We start from the raw sequence: 18467 nt of genomic DNA, 5'->3' as shown, positions 1-18467 counted from the left end.
ATGAATTATACATACCATCAAATGATGGTACACATAATTTGTAATAAAGTTATTCATTTTCCTGTGGCAGTCGAAATAACGGCAGTTGTTCCTGACGTTGACGGGCCGACTTGGTTGGTCCCTTTGAGTGTAAAGGTACCATGCCAGTCTCTGGTACTCATGTCGTCCTGCTGGTCCATATACTTTACTGCATAAAGCTTAGGCAGGTATTGGCACACCAGCGTTATGTACGCATTCAGTATGATCGCAAAGCATAGAGTGGCAACCTTCTGCAGCGCATGCGCGGCAGTGACGTAGACAGGCACGGCGGCAATGTATAATACCAGCGTGGAGTACACGCTGATGGCGATGAACTTGGATTCGTTGAAGTTACTGGGAACTTTACGAGCTTTGAAGGCGTAGATACAGCATGCTAATATGAGGAGGAGGTTGTAGACGCAAGACACGATGAAACAAGCACCGTAGGAGCAGTACAGTTCAACGCGACGGTCGTCCGTTTGGAATATCAACTCCACTGGGGCGGACGGTGACAAGATGGCCGACAATATGGACAACATAACCTGAATAGCAAAATAAACTGTTAGTAAACAAGTTTTTAACTAATAAAAGTAGTTGTTGAGAAAAATTTTGGGTTTCATTTTATTGGCGAAATGCCCTACTGTCATAAAATTATTAACAATACATTGCGAGTCCTCTTTATAGGACATTCCGATGTAAGCTCTTTGGTGCCGTTACAAGCTCTCGAGTATGGAGTGCCACCAACGCAATTTTTTTTTACAGCCTAAACATGTTGCGGGTACATTTAAATGAGACTGTACTCTATATCTGAGAGTCAAGTATAAATATGTTGAGGAACAGTAAAGCGGATGAGTCTTACATTCCGTTGCTGTGTTGTTTCAAAGTGTTGTGTCAAAGAAAACACGTTTACTAATTAAAAAAAAAACATTTTATGGCTTCAAACTTGTTGATTATAATGTCATCAGTTTGGTACTTACCTGAACAGATATGAAAACAAGACAGGCAATGACTTGATGTTTGGGACCAGTGAACTTCGGCCTTTGGGTGGATTTGCGGGCCTTTGTAAAGATTCGAAAAATGCGGTTCACCTGTGTCGAAAAGACATTCAATTGAATGTATTTTTAAATGGGTGCGTTTGTTTAGCTTCCCTGGGTAACCCTGGTCTGCCCCGGTACGTTCGAATAGCTTTGATGCCATTCCAGGGTCTCACCCGGGTCAGCCCCCAGTGCCCTGCTTGTAGAGTGGGTCAGTTGGGAGTGACCCGCGAGATTGGGAGTGTGTTCGTTCGACTAGCTCTTGTTGGGGGCTTACCCGAGTGAGCACCGCAGGGTCGACCCAGGGAAGCTAATCGAACGCACCCTATGATTTGGTTGAAAAGCGAAACATTTAATAGAGCTTGGCTTGAATCTGCGATCTCCAAAGTAATGTGCCGGTGCCCTGCCAACTGAGCCCTCTTGCTGTATTGTTGGCGCTAACCGTTTTTGTAAACTAGTCGGGTGCCAGTCACAAGATATTTAACCTGTTTATAATAAAGTTAATGTATTGACAACGACAGTTTCTTCATGGAGCGTGTGTAATTTGCTTTCACCACTGCTTCCCCCAGGAAAATAAAACCTCGTGCAACTGACGTCCTTAAAACCATGACACGGCGAGACTGTGTGAGATTTGACGGGATTTGTATTCAACATCATTGATCAGACTGGTACCAATTGGCGTCACGTTTTGGTTTTGGTTCTGGGTCTTACTCCTAACCATCCAAACTTGGGTGTGTTCTTATACGCTATAGGCATTCTTCGCTTTACAAGCTCACATGGTTAAGAGAAGAAAGAAAACGATCTAGTGTTTTGTTTATTACCTTCAACAGAGTAGGAGCATAGATGAGCGTAGTACACAAGGCAAGCAACATCTCGGCCAAGATACAGGAGACTTTCGTGGGCTCAGCAAGCAGCACCAGACACGAAGAAAACGTTAAGGTCAAACTGGCCACATTGATGCTGGACAGCTCTCGACTACTCGCTTTAATCAGCGGGTGATTGTTGTACACTAGGAGGCCAGTGATGGTGCATGCTGAGAGAACAACACCCAGGCCAGACATGGTGAGAATGACTATGACAATAGAGTCACTCCAAACGATAGGGGAAGGGATGATGGGTCGACAAACGGAACGTGTGTTGTCCGGCCATTCCATCCTGTTACATTGTTCACATTCGGTGCCGTTTAACACCTAAATATTAAGAGAAAATCCGGATTAACCAACACATTAAAATTCTTTAAAAGTATTTTGTTTTTTACTTTGACTGTTTTTGCGCAGGTGAGTTTCGAAATACAAAGGGCCTACGTGGTGTGGTAAAGAAAACCTGGAACTTGTCGATAAAAGAACGCAATAGTTTTCTCTCTGCTCTTTGTTTTCTACTTTAAACTTTATATTAGACCGTGGTTAGACAACACTTGATGCAAAGTACGAAACAAAGTCACATAAATTGGGATTGCTTTCATACGACGACTACTATTTTCAGTAGAGTTACTTTTAATATAACATAAATAGATGTCCCTACGATGTAAACGCAATTAGTTTACAAAGGCCTGATAGTGTATTGGTATACTATCTTGCCGACTGTTGTAAATAATTGAGTTAAATATCGAGTTAATCTCGATTAAAATTAAACTCTATTAGAATTAATCTCGAGGGGAATCGAGAAAAATTGATGCTATATCAAGATCCTTACAATCGTAGTTTCGTAAAAGAAATTTTATCAGACAACATTGAATTGCCGAAATAAGGAATCTGCTGCAATTAGAAAGTTCGAGTTAGCCTTGAAGCATGCATTGATTGAGTTTGCTATTTAATATAAAAGACGGGCTCCATTTTCTTGCCAGGGTAATGTGAAAGGCAGAGAAGCCTCAAGGCTGAGGAAAGGTCATATGAGTTACAGAGAATCGCTAAAAGCCTGGATTTACACTTGTTTGCGCTATCCCTTTTCCGACTGTAGTATTAAATAAATCACGCACGAAGTCTATAATGACGATACATGATCGTAAAAAAGAAGAACCCCCCTTACAAACAAAAATAAAAAACAAACAGACAAACAATCCCAAAAAAACAAACAAACAAATAATTAATCCAACAACAAAAAACGAACAAACGAGCAAAGAACAAGACCGATTATGCAGTTTATGCGTAGAGAGGGTATGCTGAATTGATGATACATAGAAGTTAGTTCTAATTAATATTCACCAACCATGTTATCAGGAAAGTTGTACCGAATGCAGGCTAGTCTTTTCAAGGTTGTCCAGTATGATTATTAATGAAAGAAATTAACAGGGTAGAAAATTCGAATATTTTCCATTTCATGAATCGGGTTGGGCGAGGGAACGGTAATTGACATGACCGTTTAGTATTGATTAAGTTTGACAAATCGAATTTCCATTTCATTCAAAATTGTTCATTTATTGGCAGTACCGCGAAATTGACGCACTATATCCAATTTAAGCGCCCACAAGGTTATCGAAGCAAGGGGCTATCCGCCAGAGAATTGAAAATAAGGCGGGAACTTGTGTAAAGGTTCAAATAAAAACTTAGTTGCCGACAAAATTTAATGAAACCACCTCAAAAGTTAAATGAAAACACAACAGATACATACAAGCATTAAAGTGAAACAAGCTGTCGGAGAGAAAAAAAACTGAGTAATAGAGTGTAGTAAAACAAAAAAGCAACGAATTAAGACATACTTATGCACCAAGAGTTGTGGGTTGCTCTACTGTTCCCTTCTGAGAATGCCATTGTGAGAACCAGACTAACAAAGAAAAACGCTTTGGGGACCTTTGTTCCTCTGAGTTAAAGTCTCTATGTATACCAGAACACCTTTTCTGACTTGATGTGTTGAGTTTAGACCCTTGCTCCAAATACAAATCGTGAGACCATTTAGCATTCTTGTTTTGCGTTTATACCATAGGTCCTTTTGGTTGATTGGCATTTTGTAACCGGTAATTCTATTTTTCCCAAAGTGTAAGAACAAACATTGTAAAACATCTTAAATATTTCCCCTTGTTCCAAGACAACAAAACTCGCTATAATTTGTTTAGCGGACATGCATCTCAATGAATAACTTAATAAAGACACAAGGTGTTATGCCCGAGGGCACAGTGTAGAAAAGTAAATCAAATCTGTGATTGTCAGTCGACGAGCAACCGGACAGTCGCCAATTTAACACGTTTCACACTTTGTTAAACGCACGTGAAACGGGATTTATGAATATAACCTCGATTGCAGATTGTATGAAGCCGTGCAGTTTTGACCACCTTAAACCAAAACTACAAGTGTGTGGCTCCAAATGTAGCCCAAGCCCCCAAAGTAGCCAGACCTAAATGTAGCCTCGAACTTGTACCTACCTCAATGTAGCTCGACATTACCAAAATGTAGCCCCAAATTGTACATATTATTAAAATGAAATGTAGCCACAACCTAGCCATGACCTAGTTGTAACCCTGAACTGGTACCTAAATTTGGCCCGCCCTAAACGTAGCTGTAAACTTGTACTTGAACGTAGACTGAAATATTCCCGAATATGGTACCTAAATGTAGCCCCGACCAAAATATAGCCTTGGTCTTTAAAGGTAGCATTTGACAATGCCGACCATGGTTTTCTGCTAATCTGTTTTGCAATTTAAGTGGATTTTTTTTACATCACTTTCAATTTCTGTTCTCCAACAAGCTGCCTCCTTCGAGTAAATTAATTATGACCGCCACTTTCACTCTCCCTTATCTGCCTTTGTTGAAGCCCCGTTTCGTCATTGTCTCAATTTGTTACAAAACGCGCTTCTCTCTAATCAATGTGTAACCTAGCTTTCTCCCCTTATTAAAGCAACACTCATCTCCCAGTCTTTCTTCAATTATTTTTTTCAATTACCTCTTGCCGTCTGTTTTGACATTGAATTTTGTTTACAATAATTACATTGGCATTATTCCTTTTGTCTCTGTCCTTAGTGTTTCGTCTCCTGTCCTTGCTGATTTTTTTCAAAATTGTTATAAACAACGCTTGGTATACTGTAAACAGCCATATTTTCTTGAATTCACCTTACATAATGATATTATATTTTCGATTACAAGTTGATGAGCGAAGGAAATTTAAAAATTTTGCACTGAATTGAGTCTGGTAGTGTTCTATTAATATCACTCACTTTTTTTCCACGCGGCATTTGTTGGGGGTTGACTTTGATTACTTTGTGCGGCGTTCTTTTTTGTGTCGATTAACTTTTTATAGGGGGCATCGACATTTGTATACAAATACAAAAAAGCGCCGCGTGAAAAAAAAATAAGTGTCCTGTTTTAATAGAACACCATAGTATTGGAATCAATAAACTACAAAACTTACCACGATTTGATCAGGATGACATTCGGCACAACCGTAACAGCATTTCTCTTCCAATGGCACAATGATATACCCAACCTCACATTCCTCAGTGCATATAGACAACGGCTTACTCCAGCTCTTATTGACAAACCGGATCAGGTCTGGCTTGAGGGTGAGCCGCTCGCCCACTGACTCGAAGGAAGAGACCCATAACCCGACCCTCTGCTCCCCGCTGCCTTCTCGGAGGTTCGTGATGATGAACTTTCCTCCGGCGTTACCCGAACTATCAAATCGAATCTGCTCATTGTCAACTCCCGTGAAGTTCACATTGAATAGCTTGTCCAAGTAACTTTCGGTGTCCATTGTGATCTCCCCAATCGGGCAGTGGCTTATATTCGGGCATTTTTCTATCATCAATTCGTGGAGGGCAAAACCCAGAGCATCGACAGCATCTTTGACGGGGCCTGCTGAGTTTGACAGAGTGAGCGGACATACCTCAATATCCGTGCAGTTGTTAGTTTCCATCCATGCCGCCGCTAAATCCTGATACCATGGTGAAACATGAGGCTCCGTGAGCACCTTCGATTTCACATACTCTTGATAGCCGTCAGTTTCCACACTGTAACTCCTTACGAAGATAGCACCGTCTGATATATCTCCAAGACCCTCCTCTGCCATCAAGTAACCCCATGAGAACCCACCTATCCACTGGTACTTTCCAACCATTCCAGCGGTCTGAGCGGCCTGCATAACATTCTTACCGGTGAACTTCTCACCGATGACGACAACTACTTTCGCCTTTGGATACCGGTCGAGTTTTGAGACCACTTCGAGGATTTCTTCGTCTCCTGCATTAGATCTGATGGCAGCGGAGTAAGCTACGCAGATACCGTGAGACGGTGCTATCTCCTGGAACCTTAGCGCCCCATGAAGGTATTCCGATTCGGTCCCATGTAATAAGGAGACATAAACCCATCCAAAGGTATCGATGATATCAATCATGGTCTGAATCTGTCAAGAAAAGAAGAAAAGTGCAGAGTAAAGTTTTGGAGGACCGGAAGTGTATTGCCGTCACAATAATAAGCGCATTCTGTTAAATGAATTGCTCGTCACATTACACCCTCACGCTTATTCAACCAATCCAGGTATTGCATTGTTAATGTGATCGTTTATCGTTTTCGTCATCGCTGCAACGCCTCGAAATAGCACGGTTTTCATATTGTTCCGCAAACAAACACGGTCAGCCATTTTGTGGAGTTAAAGTTGTGACTCCATAAAATGGCCGACCGTGTTAGTTCGCGGCGTAAAGGGTAAACCGTGCAATTTCGATAAATGTTTGCGTTGATCATTATATTCTATAATTAATAGATGTTAAATTAAGTGCAAAGTAGTAGAATCGAATCCCACCCGAGTAACATGTCGGTATATGGGTGAAAACCAAAATTAATATACATTATATTCTACTTTTAAATTATATATCGTACCATTATGCATTTTATAACAAACGGTTTCAAGCGCTTTTAGACCGATTCGCCCGATCCACGGCAACGTGTTTTTTGAAGCGCTATATTTAAAAAACGATTATTATTATTCCCAAAAAAACAAAATCTCTCCTCTTATCGTGTACGTACACGATAATTCTTAACGTATCGTGTGGGTATACTTTAAGTTATCGTGTACGTACACAATAATTCTTAACGTATCGTGTGGGTATACTTTAAGTTATCGTGTACGTACACAATAATTCTTAACGTATCGTGTGGGTATACTTTAAGTTATCGTGTACGTACACGATAATTCTTAACGTATCGTGTGGGTATACTTTAAGTTATCGTGTACGTACACGATAGGAGAGATTTTCTTGTATTCATATGGCGGCAATACGCTTCCGTATGGAAGAGCGATTGTGTATCCAAAATCAATCGACACATACTTACTGGAGTCCTTTGTATACTATACAATTATGATTAGACTTTACGATTACATTTAGACAGAAAATGGCGTATATGTGTCAACATACATTACTTGTGACAACTCAGTTCTCTACAGTGCAATCATTTTTCGGTTGCCCTTACCCAGAGTTCAAGATAGCAATAACCGTAGTGTGTAGCGTTGTTTGGAGCAGGTGGATAAGGCGTTCATCTATTTTGAAATTACGTACCTTGTCCTCAACACGAACATGGAGCGCGTCTCGTTTGATCACGGTGGTGTCCCCCCAAAAAAAAACAACAACAAAAAAACAACAACAACAACAACAACAACAACAACAACAACAACAACAACAACAACAACAACAACAACAACAACAACAACAACAACAACAACAACAACAACAACAACAACAACCTGTCGCTACGCCACTCCTCCAAGCAAAACGCACGGATTGTTTTCCCTGGCCTTTTTACAATTTGAAATAAGTGTGAAAATTACCTGGAGGCTATTTTGTGGAATGGTCCGGAGGAAAAACGGGAAGCGTTGACTGTCGCCCAGCTCATCTGCAGCGGCACCGTAGGATACCACGGGAACATTGTACATAGCCGCCGCCTTCGCTACCACAACGCTGGTCGTCGAGTGCGCCGTGCCAACGATACCGAGAACTTTGGCCTTAGCGTCGGGGAGACAGAGACCCGTCGTCTCGGCTGGATTGAGGCCGTTCACGAGGGACAGTGCATGCCACAAGGCAACATCCTCCGAGCGGCAGTCATCACGGATGTCATACCCAAGCGTGATGCTAGGAAGGATGTCATCCCGGCTGTTGATCTGCTCCACGGCGAAGATCATTGCCTCGGAGAGGGAGGTGCCCCAGCGTGATTGTTTGTCCGTACATTGACCCGGACCGGCAACGTAGTGGATTGGAAACAACCCGCCTAGGATGACGTCCCCCGTCTTGGAGTAAGACACACAGACTCGGTTAAGACACACACATCTTGATACAAGCAAGACCATAACAAGAGTTTGAAGTGAATGTACACACATGTTTTTGCTTTTAAAAGTATTGTTGATGTTAGCCATTAAGCTGTATATGTAAGACTTTAGAGAGGGAGTGAGAACGAAGCTTTCACTTGTGATTTGTTTAAAGTTGTCTAGAACATGTGTAGCGACGACATCGTGTGTTTGTAAGGTGTGGGGCCCACAGCGTACACCATCCGGTAGAGCAATGCTTGCAAAATCATCATCACGAAGATTGAAACCTGAACGACTTGGCGAGTTCCATTCTCACAGAAGGGGAGCAGAATGTTCATACACCGATGACGTTATGAATAAATTATGCATGTATTGGGATGATGTTGTCGGCACACAACTGTGGCGTACAGGATAGTGCACCCCTTTTTGTTTTAGTGACGTCACCAGTGTGAGTTTTTATGGTTGGACATTCACTGTCATTTTTCATTGAATTAAAAATACCCACTGTCATCATTTGTTTACTAAAAGCAAAACATACAAATCAATTTCATGAGGAAAAGGGTTTCCAGTATCTTAAAGGGAAGGTACACGTTTGGTATGTACTCAAAACAAATATTAACTTGAAACTGACTTGGTAACGAGCATTGGAGAGCTGTTGATAGTATAAACATTGTGAGAAACGGCTCCCTCTGAAGTAGCATAGATTTTGAGAAAGAGGTAATTTCTCACTAAAATAATAAAAGACTTCTACCCAGAAGTCTTTTATTCCTATCTAAAAGCACACACATTCGTCAAACAAGGGTGTTTTTTCTCTCATCATTTTCTCCCAACTTCGATAACCAATTTAGGTCAAATTTTCACGGGCTCAGTGGCGTAACCAGAGGGGGGGGGGGGCAGGGGGGGGCAGGGGGGGGGGGGGGGGGGCAGGGGGGGGGGGGGCGGCGCCCCCCCCCCCGCTCGGAACCCTTGCCCCCCCCCTCTTGCCCCCCCCCCCATATGAAATCAGAGATAAGTATATTCTTATAGGCCTTATATATAAATCGTTTAAGGCTGCATAAAATGCTGCCGTAAAACGGAAAACTTTTATTCATTATCAGTAGGCCCTATGTGGACTATAACATGAAAAATGCGTGGAAACGCGCGCGCGATCGTATTGGCGGTAAATGTTTGTTGTGGTTTTGCGGTTACAGAGAGTGCAGGATGTGACAAAGTTCTGTTAAATACGTGGTGGTCTGAACGCAGACCAATAGCTCCGTAAACACAAAGTCAGATCATGGAGGTAGAAATTAGATGCACTACAGAGAAATTTACTACAGCACAAAAATGGCCAGCGAAAAAGGTTGCTTAGACCATTTCTTCTCCTTTGAAGCAAGCGGTGCAATTGAGAGGTAGGCCTATTATTTTTAAATATCCGTTTCGTAACTAAAATGTGATTATTAAACACCCACAATTTCGATCCTGTATTTTTGGCTTACACTTGTTACAATAAGGCCGAGTAAGAAAAGAAACATGATGAGTGTCTGGGTTTCTCAAAAATAAGGAAGGAGGAGGGGCTTTTTATTTTTTTGTTTCAAGGTGGTCGCCATGAATGTCAAATATCAACTGGTTTTTTTCTGCTGCTGAAATACACAAAACATTAATGAAACAGTTTGGTCAAGGCATTCAGACAAGACATTCAGATTTTTTTTTTTTACTGAGATCATTTAAAATAACCCTTTTTCAAAAAAAAAAAAAAAAAAAAAAATGTGCATAAAAAAACTTAAGAAAAAAAAGAGGTGTCCTGTAAAAAGGAAGCGGGCGGGGACGCTAAACATTTCTATTTTTCTATTTTTACTTGGCCTAATATTATTATGTTTTGGGTATTTACACACCCACAAAGCCTAGTTGAGAATACCGTGTACAACTCTAAATTTTTGTTGTTTTCGCAATCTTTTGTTACATGCTGACAATAGACTGTTTTAGAACTGCATTGGTGTGTATCAACTATATATCAGTTAACATATTTAATAATAATCTTGCACTTCTTTGGCCCCCCCAAATTTAATCTTTGCCCCCACTTGCCCCACCAAATGAAAATGTCTAGTTATGCCACTGCACGGGCTTGTCATTTTATGCTTATGTTGGGTTACACCAAGTGAGAAGACTGGTCTTTGACAATTACCAAACGTGTACCTTCCCTTTAAACAATACGTAATGAAACAGATTTGTGCCAACCAAGGTGTTTGAACAGGATCGCAATAGTTGCCGTACATCTGCTTACAGTGCATGGCTTCACGCTTTCATAATGCCTAAACTAATTGCCGCCTAAACTTGAGTGTCCACGCAAATGAAATGTACACCTTGAAATAATCCAACGGCCTGTATGCGAAAGAGCGGGAACTATACACACACACAAACAGCAAAATGATAACAACATGTTGCCCGGGCCCAATTTCATAGCGCTGCTAAGCACACAAATTTGCTAAGCATGAAATTTCTTCCTTGATAAAAACAGGATTACCAACCAAATTTCTACGTGATTTTCAGGATAAGCGAACAACAGCTGAATACCAGTAGCAATCAAAATTAAACAATTGAAAATTTGGTTGGTAATCCAAATTTTTGTGCTTAGCAGCTCTATGAAATTGGGCCCTGCATATCATACTCGCAGGTTCCCCCATGTGTTCGGGTTATCAGTTGGTAAGTGGTGGAAGGTAGACTCTTCTCACTCTTCTAAACTGGTGAGCGGTAAAAACAGCGACCTCTCTTGACGTCAAAACAAACAAATTCACACAGTTTACGATCGTAGCACGGAAGCGTATTACCACATCATGAATAAAACAAATCTCTCTTATCGTGTACGTATACGATAAGTCTAAGTTATCGTGTACGGACACAGTTATCAAAATGTACCCGTATGGAACAAAAGTCACTGATCACAACGCTTTCAACTAAATAAAACAATGATTTTTCCATTCCATTTTTCTAAAAAGAAATTTATGTCTCTTCAACAAAATAAATAACATTTTAAAAATTAGAGAGAAACAAACGGGGGAAGATGAAAAATATGATGACACAAAATTGCATTTTCATCTCCTTATCTTATCTCCTACATACCCTGTCTTTCCTTCCTTCATCGTTTCAAGCATGCGTACCAGGTTCTGCTGGTATTCATAGTGAGTGCCAGCTACCCCTTACACTTGCACTACGGCATCATGCTTTACTAAACTAAATATATATGAATGCTGCATGGGGACAGTTCATAGTTTGATGTTGCCCCTATTGTTGAACCAGCTGCCGTTAGCTGTAGACCTGTATCATGCTGCCTCCATATTGGTCATGTTCCTCGTATCGAAAAACAACAATGAATGCTAATAATCATTTTGAGAATTGGAACCAGACTATTTTGTTCTTCCAGCCTCGGTTTGGTATTACATTGATATCAATGGCAGAAATTCCATATGGCTGCACCATGATAAAGGTTTAACAGGGAAGCGGCAGCAACTGCAACATTCAAGCACCAACTAAAATCTCACATTATTTCCCACCTTATAATGTTGGTTTTCATTCACTTTATTTAGGGAACTTTCATTTCCTTTGTATTTAAATATTTCATTTGTATTTAATTAAAGCTACTGGACACTATTGGTAATTGTCAAAGACTAGCCTTCACAGTTGCTGTATCTCAACATATGCATAAAATAACAAACCTGTGAAAATTTGAGCTCGATTGGTCGTCAGAGTTTCGAGATAACTATGAAAAAAAAAACACCCTTGTCACACGAAGTTGTGTGCTTTCAGATGCTTGATTCCGAGACCTCAAATTCTAAATCTGAGGTCTCGAAATCAAATTCGTGGAAAAATACTTCTCTCTCGAAATCTACTCCACTTCAGAGGGAGCCGTGTCTCACAATGTTTTATACCACCAAACTCTTCCCATTACTCGTTACCAAGTAAGGTTTTATGCTAAAAATTGAGTAATTACCAAAAGTGTCCACTGCCTTTAAGTTGTTGATTGTGAGGCGCTGTGTTCTTTGTACATACATGTAGTGTGCCATACAAATACATGTATTATGTAGTATGTCTAGGCTGGATGAATTAAAGATTATTCGATAGAAGCATAGTAGTATTATAAGTGTGAGATGTGATCTCCATTGTACAATACAAACGGCTCTGCAGTATTTTTTGTATAATTTTCAAAAACTTGTACAGTGTAGTTTTGAAGTGGGTGCTCATTTTGGATTCACTTTCAGAAAGCTTAGCCACAACAACAATATTTGTTTTGTGTATCACAACAACAGTATTTGTAAAGCTAGCGTGGCCTCTGAACTATGGGGAGTTCCCTAAATAAGTATTTTGAGCACGCAACTTTACATGCATCACAATGAGCTGAACAGATTTCTGTTTGCTCTTTTGTTCCGAGTGTTTCTAACGGCAAGCACTGGCTACTGGCGTATAGGCCTACTGACCATCCTGACTCTGTTTCGTGTGAAACAATGGATTGGGTACGCTTCAATCCTGATAAAACCGATATAGAAACATTTGTCAGGGAAAGAGCACCATCCATAACTTTAAGGTTAGTTAGTTGTACTTTAGCCAACGTTGTTTTAATAACGGTTATGGCTCTCTTTTTTAAACATCGATGCTAAAAGAGAGCCATAACGGCCCAATAGGGCGCAGACGCGTAATAGTTGTGATGATCGTTACTCCACTAAAAGGAAGTGTGGGGATACTACCAATTCCCTTAAATTTGGGGAGAGTGGTTATAGAGAAAGGGTTATAGCCATTACTGCATTTTAAAGCGAGTTTCATAGAGTTGTATCATTATAGCAGAGTTCCTCATTGACTACTCATGGAGCTCTCAAAAGTTTATATTTGATTATTACCGGCACTGTATAGAATTGCATTTTATACGGGATGGAGGCTCACTGATTGTAAAGGATTATACTAGTACAAAGAAAAAAGGTGGATACTCCTGTGGACTTTGGTCAACTTTTAGATTGAACTCAATAAGTAGTTGGTTATGTTGTTGACTTTTAAAGATGGACTATAACGGTACTCCTACATTAAAATCACTATCAGAACTTGTTTATGTTGTGTTCAGCTATCAATTCATTGTTGTGGTCATGTTTTTCTCCAAATAATTTTGCTACAATTTGACCGAAAAAATTTGACCTCGATTCTTCGATTTTGAAATTTCCCGCCCTGTACTGGTTCCCGGCTGTTAAACCAACACTGAAATCCAAGCGGATTTGTAAACCAGCGGACGTCATGAACGCGGTCAAAAAATGGTGATGTCATACCCATGAAGCAACGAGAGTAAACAAAGATTACGCCATGTTACTCCGTGTGTTGTGTATGCGTTTTCATCCACACTATAGGCGTGCGTGTGTGCTACGAAGCTTTTTGTTTCTAATGTATCAGCTATAAATACTGCCGACTATTTGGTTGTTTGTGGATGCACTAGAAGTTTCAAAGTTTGTGTAAGAAGCCTGGATCGATTCCGAAATTTAAACCTCTAAGCATCGAGAGAATTCAGGGGGATCTTCTACCACCAGGCCCCAGCCAGTGCTGCTTGTGTATGCTACGACGTCGGCGGGGTCCCTCTGCCGTGGCCCTGGTCGCAAGTGGCCGTGGAACAGCAAAAGAATCAAGTGGCATTACAGAAAAGAGAGGGAGAAAAGCCTAGTAAGTACTTGTTAATAATTTTTAAAAATCTACTACTGAGAAACTATCTCCATTATTAATTCAGGCCCAATACATGTACATGTAATTGTAATCAGAAAAATAGTAAACAATCTCTACCCTTTTCATGCAAGGAACAATCATCTTGTCAAATGACACGATGTGCATGCTCTGAATCTGACCCGACTACCATAAAATAGCTACATAGTGTATTGACTCTGTTGAGTGATGAATCCATGTAGCCACCCAAGTGCTTTAGGCATGTTTATGCCCTGGTTTACACTTTCTGGCATGTTCATGCTCAACCATGTGTGAACACTATATTAATCCATTTAAAAAGTTGATTGTTACAGTTAAAAGTTTATTGGCCTCGCTGACATGTATTTATATTGGTCTATACTGGATTGCTGGACATTGTTTTTGCCAAAGCTGCCTAAGAATTGTTCGCTTTTTTTTTTTAAGGCACAGCTCAAAAATATGTTCAAACTCCCATCCATATAATTGCCCATCCATGGTCATTCAGAATTTTTCTCTCCTAATTCAGGAATTACCAATTCCAGAGAAGTTTAGTCTGAAGTTTTCCTATAGCTGTGTTTATTGGCTTGGCACGGTTAATTATGGAGTGTTTACTATATTTGCATTTGTAAAATAAGGCCAGTTCTTTTTCAGCACTAGTTTTTTTATTTATTTATTTATTTTTTGTTTTTATATTTTTTTGTACAGAAATAACTCGCAGCTCTACACTACAATGAGAATGCAGGACGAAGACAATGCAGTACGAAGACATGCTAGCCAGAACTAGAAATGGAGACCTAAGATTCTCAATAGCACTTTAGGTAAGTAGTAGGCCTATGCATGCAAATTTTCAGAGGATCAGATGATTTCTTCATTTTTAGTTTTTCAGCTGCCCCTTTGAAAACTGTTCACGGTGGAGGGGGGGAGGGGATGGGGTGTTGAATCGCAAGAACCCCCACCCCCCCCCCACCCCGATCTGTACCTGAACAGTTTTGTACTAGGTGTAGATCTGGGGGAGGGGGGTGGTTGGAGGTCATGTTTTCTATCAGACATAAAGAAAACCTGCCCCCTTGGTTTTGTTGCATGTGGACTCCTTTTGTACTGGTTTTGCGTTAACTCCTGTAAGGTTCTTTTCAAAACTACGCAAACTCAAAGAGAGATTGTCAGTACATGGTGTTACGTCAAACCTTCCGAGATTGTATTTCTGCCTTGTAAATTTTCAAGAAATCCCACATAACGATTATTTGGTTTTGTTTTTTATTTTTCATTAAACAGATACGCATAGAATGCATGCACAATGCACTTGTTCATTGTCAGCAGGGTGACAAGACATGAAAACAACTCCATCCGCAACTGATGTGTAACCCCCGTGTCATTGACATCAACCTTCACCAGCCGGAAAAGGATGCAACAGCTTTTTTTTTTTGGGGGGGGGGGGGTGGGGGTTCAAAGGTAGTGGGTTCAACTTTGTTTGAAGAAAGAATGACCTGTGTCCAGTTTCATGGATCTGTTCATCACCAAATTCTGCGCTTATGATCACCGTTCTCTGCTTACGTCCAAACGCTAAATTTCTGAGCTTACTTTGTAAGCGTAGAATGCCTGGTATAAACCAACTATGCACCCATGACCGGCAAAAGCCAAAATTCGCTGGTAACCTGTGAAACGCGCTTGATGTAAGCACAGAATTCCCTGCTTTCGCAAGTGCCGATTCTTTGTTTACAGTAAGCAGATCCATGAAATTGGGCCCTAGCTTGTACACATTGATGTGGGTTTTTATTTTATTTTTTATATATTTTTTTTTTTTTTTTTGGGGGGGGGGGTAACCAGGGTAGTACAATCAACTTTGTTCAAAAACAGAATGACATGGTCTGTACACAATGATTTTATTATATTCTTTTAATGTACAACTTAATTTACAATTTACAAAGAGAACCACAGCTAACTAGGTACATAACATGGCTTAGGTTTTCTTTTTTGGGGGGGGGGGGAGGGGCGTTGACAGGGTTGTATAGTTAACTTTTTTTGATGACCGAATGTTCAGATGATTTCGCTATCACTAGGCAACCTTTTTTCAATTTTGATATTTTAAACTCGAAAATAAACTATTGTCGTTTGCAAATACATACAGTTTTAGTGTTGTCGTTATTATGGAGGTGTACATGGCTTCTGTTTTTTGTTTTGTTTTTATATTTCTGCTAACCAAGTTGAATGTTGTTACCATGTTAATCATAGTGTATTGTTGACAACAGGGGACAAGTTTATTGCACATAAGTGCTAAATTAATCAATTTGAACCACACACCTAATTTTATAAGCCATAGTAATTTACATTTTGTGTCTTTCAGAGGGGTGGGTGGTTCAAATTAAATTAATCAATTTGAACCACCCACCCATCTGAAAGAAACAAAATGAAATAATATACATGTACATTTATACGTAAATTATTATGGCTTATCAAATTATTTCTCACTCCCTCCGGATCATTATAACTTGGAAAATTGTTACGACTGAAGACAAATAAACCAAAGCAAAGCTGCCTAATCCGTTGGTGGATACGAAAATCCTTCCACTGTACTGTACATCAGGGTTTGGAAACGTCCTTCGTGTTGCTGCCATCAAACATGATGTCAGTGGCAGCGGTTGAACGGACAAGATAGTCCTAAGCTCACCACTTGCTGATAATAATCATTGCAGTGTTTTCTGTAAAACGAAACAAAAGAATTCATACAAAATTATTAACAAAAGAATTCATACAAAATTATTAACAACAGATTTGTGGTTTGCATGGTGAAGTGTTAATATTGCATGTGTGTACCTGAATTGCTTTAAAACTATACCCATGCCAGAAGGCAATCATAATCCAAAGTAGCAGTTACATACATGTACATGACATATTTGTGTAGATGCACATGTGTCAACCACCACGCAGTTACTTGGTGGAGAAAAACAACAACATAGGTTATCTGCAATATCAGTTTAAATTGATAATGTATGAATTTTGCCAACAAGTATAAAACGCAAGACAAAAATTACCCCTCCCCTCACATTTCTACTGCCTAAGTCAGTGCATGTGTTGTTCACATACATGTATTATAACGTGAATGGAGGTAAACAATAAACCTTGTCCATCATGTTCGTTCATGTTTTAATTTAGTCAAGGATAGCCTTCAACTATTTTTGGGAGCAGAAATAAACTGATCAAACGAAGCATCATTCAGTATAATTCATGAAACGTTTTGTGGCCTTACCAGTCTGTCTTTAGCCGTCGATCATCAGGGTTTGGCTCATCGTCTTCGGCCTGACGATCATCGTCCCCGGGCTGGTTAACTACATGTACTCATAACACGTCTTCGGCTTCTCTCTCGTCCGGTGAGCTCCCCTTATCGCTAGAGCCCTCACTTTCCTCTGAAGTGCCTCCCTGAAATGCCTTTTCCTCATCTATACTGTGGTTTTCCCAAGACCCGCTGCCATCGGACAGTTTCGCTGTTTTTTGTGTCAAAAAAATGCAGCCTATAGTGTCCGATGTTATTCCAGATTCAATGTACATGTAAAATGCACGCACACGATCGACCTGACACACTGTGTACAGAGCTTCGGTACGTGGTGTGACGTCACACACTGTGTATGAATGGTTCGTGGGTCACCGGCTTTTGCCGAAACTGAGTTTTCTGGGTCGGAGTACGCCGCGCGAATTTGTGTTTTTTTTGCATGAAGGTAAAGGTTTTATTGAATACTACTAAAATATCAGTCCTTATTTTACATTTCTTGTACAAAAATAGTAATATTGGCTATATCAATAATCTGTTATAGTCCATCTTTAACCATCTGCCTCTTTTTCTATGTTTTGTTTGAACTTGAAGAAAGGACCATCCCTGGATCTACGTCAGATCGACAAGAAGATCACAAACAAAGGAGTTTAATGATAGAGAAGAAGATGAAGATAAAGATGACAATGAAAATGAGGTTCAAGATGAAAATGAAGATACGGTTGAAGACGAAGACGAACATAAGGCTAAAGGTATAGATAAAGATGAACACGAACATGAAGATGAAAATAAAGATGGAGATACATTTGAAGATGAATTTGAAGATGAATTTGAAGATGAGTTTGAAGATGATGTGAATCAAGACATGGATGGCACGGTTTATAAGAGAAGTGAACTGGAGCAAGATTGGGAGGCACTGTGTAAACCTGGTCGATGGTGTAAACCTGTCACATATCAGGCACTCTGTGAACTTGCAAAAGCGCACGGGTAGGTTTTTATTTAAACTGATAGTTTCTTATTAATTTTAGTTAGTTTAACCTTACTAAAAACACACTTAAGCTGACACTGTAGCTCGAACTTTCCCTCCATAAAGATCAAAACCCTTCAAAAAGCAAAACAAGATTTTCCCCTGTTTTCTTCACTGCCAACATGTAAACTTTGGCTTGTTGTTAGCAATCGATTGGGTTATGAACAGCAAAGCAGTCCAATAGTACATCAAACATGTCTTGTCGATAGCCAATGTGCTTAAA

General features: G+C 40.1%; 2 protein-coding genes and 1 long non-coding RNA gene across 4 annotated transcripts in view; 2 read left to right on the top strand and 1 right to left on the bottom strand.

Moving 5' to 3' along the window:
• The window catches only part of LOC139936654 (S-adenosylmethionine-dependent nucleotide dehydratase RSAD2-like), a 37054-nt gene that overhangs the window by 14579 nt on the left and 4008 nt on the right, over positions 1-18467 (top strand). The window contains exons 1-2 of one of the 2 annotated variants that reach the window (XM_071931516.1): positions 12571-12828; positions 17812-18204. In XM_071931516.1, the coding sequence (XP_071787617.1) occupies positions 12749-12828; positions 17812-18204 (473 nt within the window). In that variant the 5' untranslated portion in view covers positions 12571-12748. Of the gene's footprint in view, positions 1-12570; positions 12829-17811; positions 18205-18467 lie in introns of those variants that run through there. The other variant, XR_011785994.1, reaches the window with a different exon arrangement.
• LOC139936645 (metabotropic glutamate receptor-like) lies at positions 54-8381 on the bottom strand. Its single transcript, XM_071931504.1, has 5 exons — positions 7800-8381; positions 5391-6380; positions 1874-2242; positions 996-1106; positions 54-560 (listed from the first exon to the last, which is right to left on the bottom strand). Exons 1-5 carry the CDS (start codon positions 8379-8381, stop codon positions 54-56), a joined length of 2559 nt encoding a protein of 852 aa, XP_071787605.1.
• Positions 13300-15721, top strand: LOC139940911 (uncharacterized). The gene is made up of 3 exons (XR_011786506.1): positions 13300-13940; positions 14661-14773; positions 15228-15721. It is a non-coding gene; the product is annotated as an uncharacterized lncRNA (long non-coding RNA).

This window comes from Asterias amurensis, chromosome 1 (assembly GCF_032118995.1).
Source record: "Asterias amurensis chromosome 1, ASM3211899v1".
In the NCBI taxonomy this organism is placed as follows: Eukaryota; Metazoa; Echinodermata; class Asteroidea; order Forcipulatida; family Asteriidae; genus Asterias; species Asterias amurensis.
This window is presented reverse-complemented; position numbering and strand designations above follow the sequence as displayed.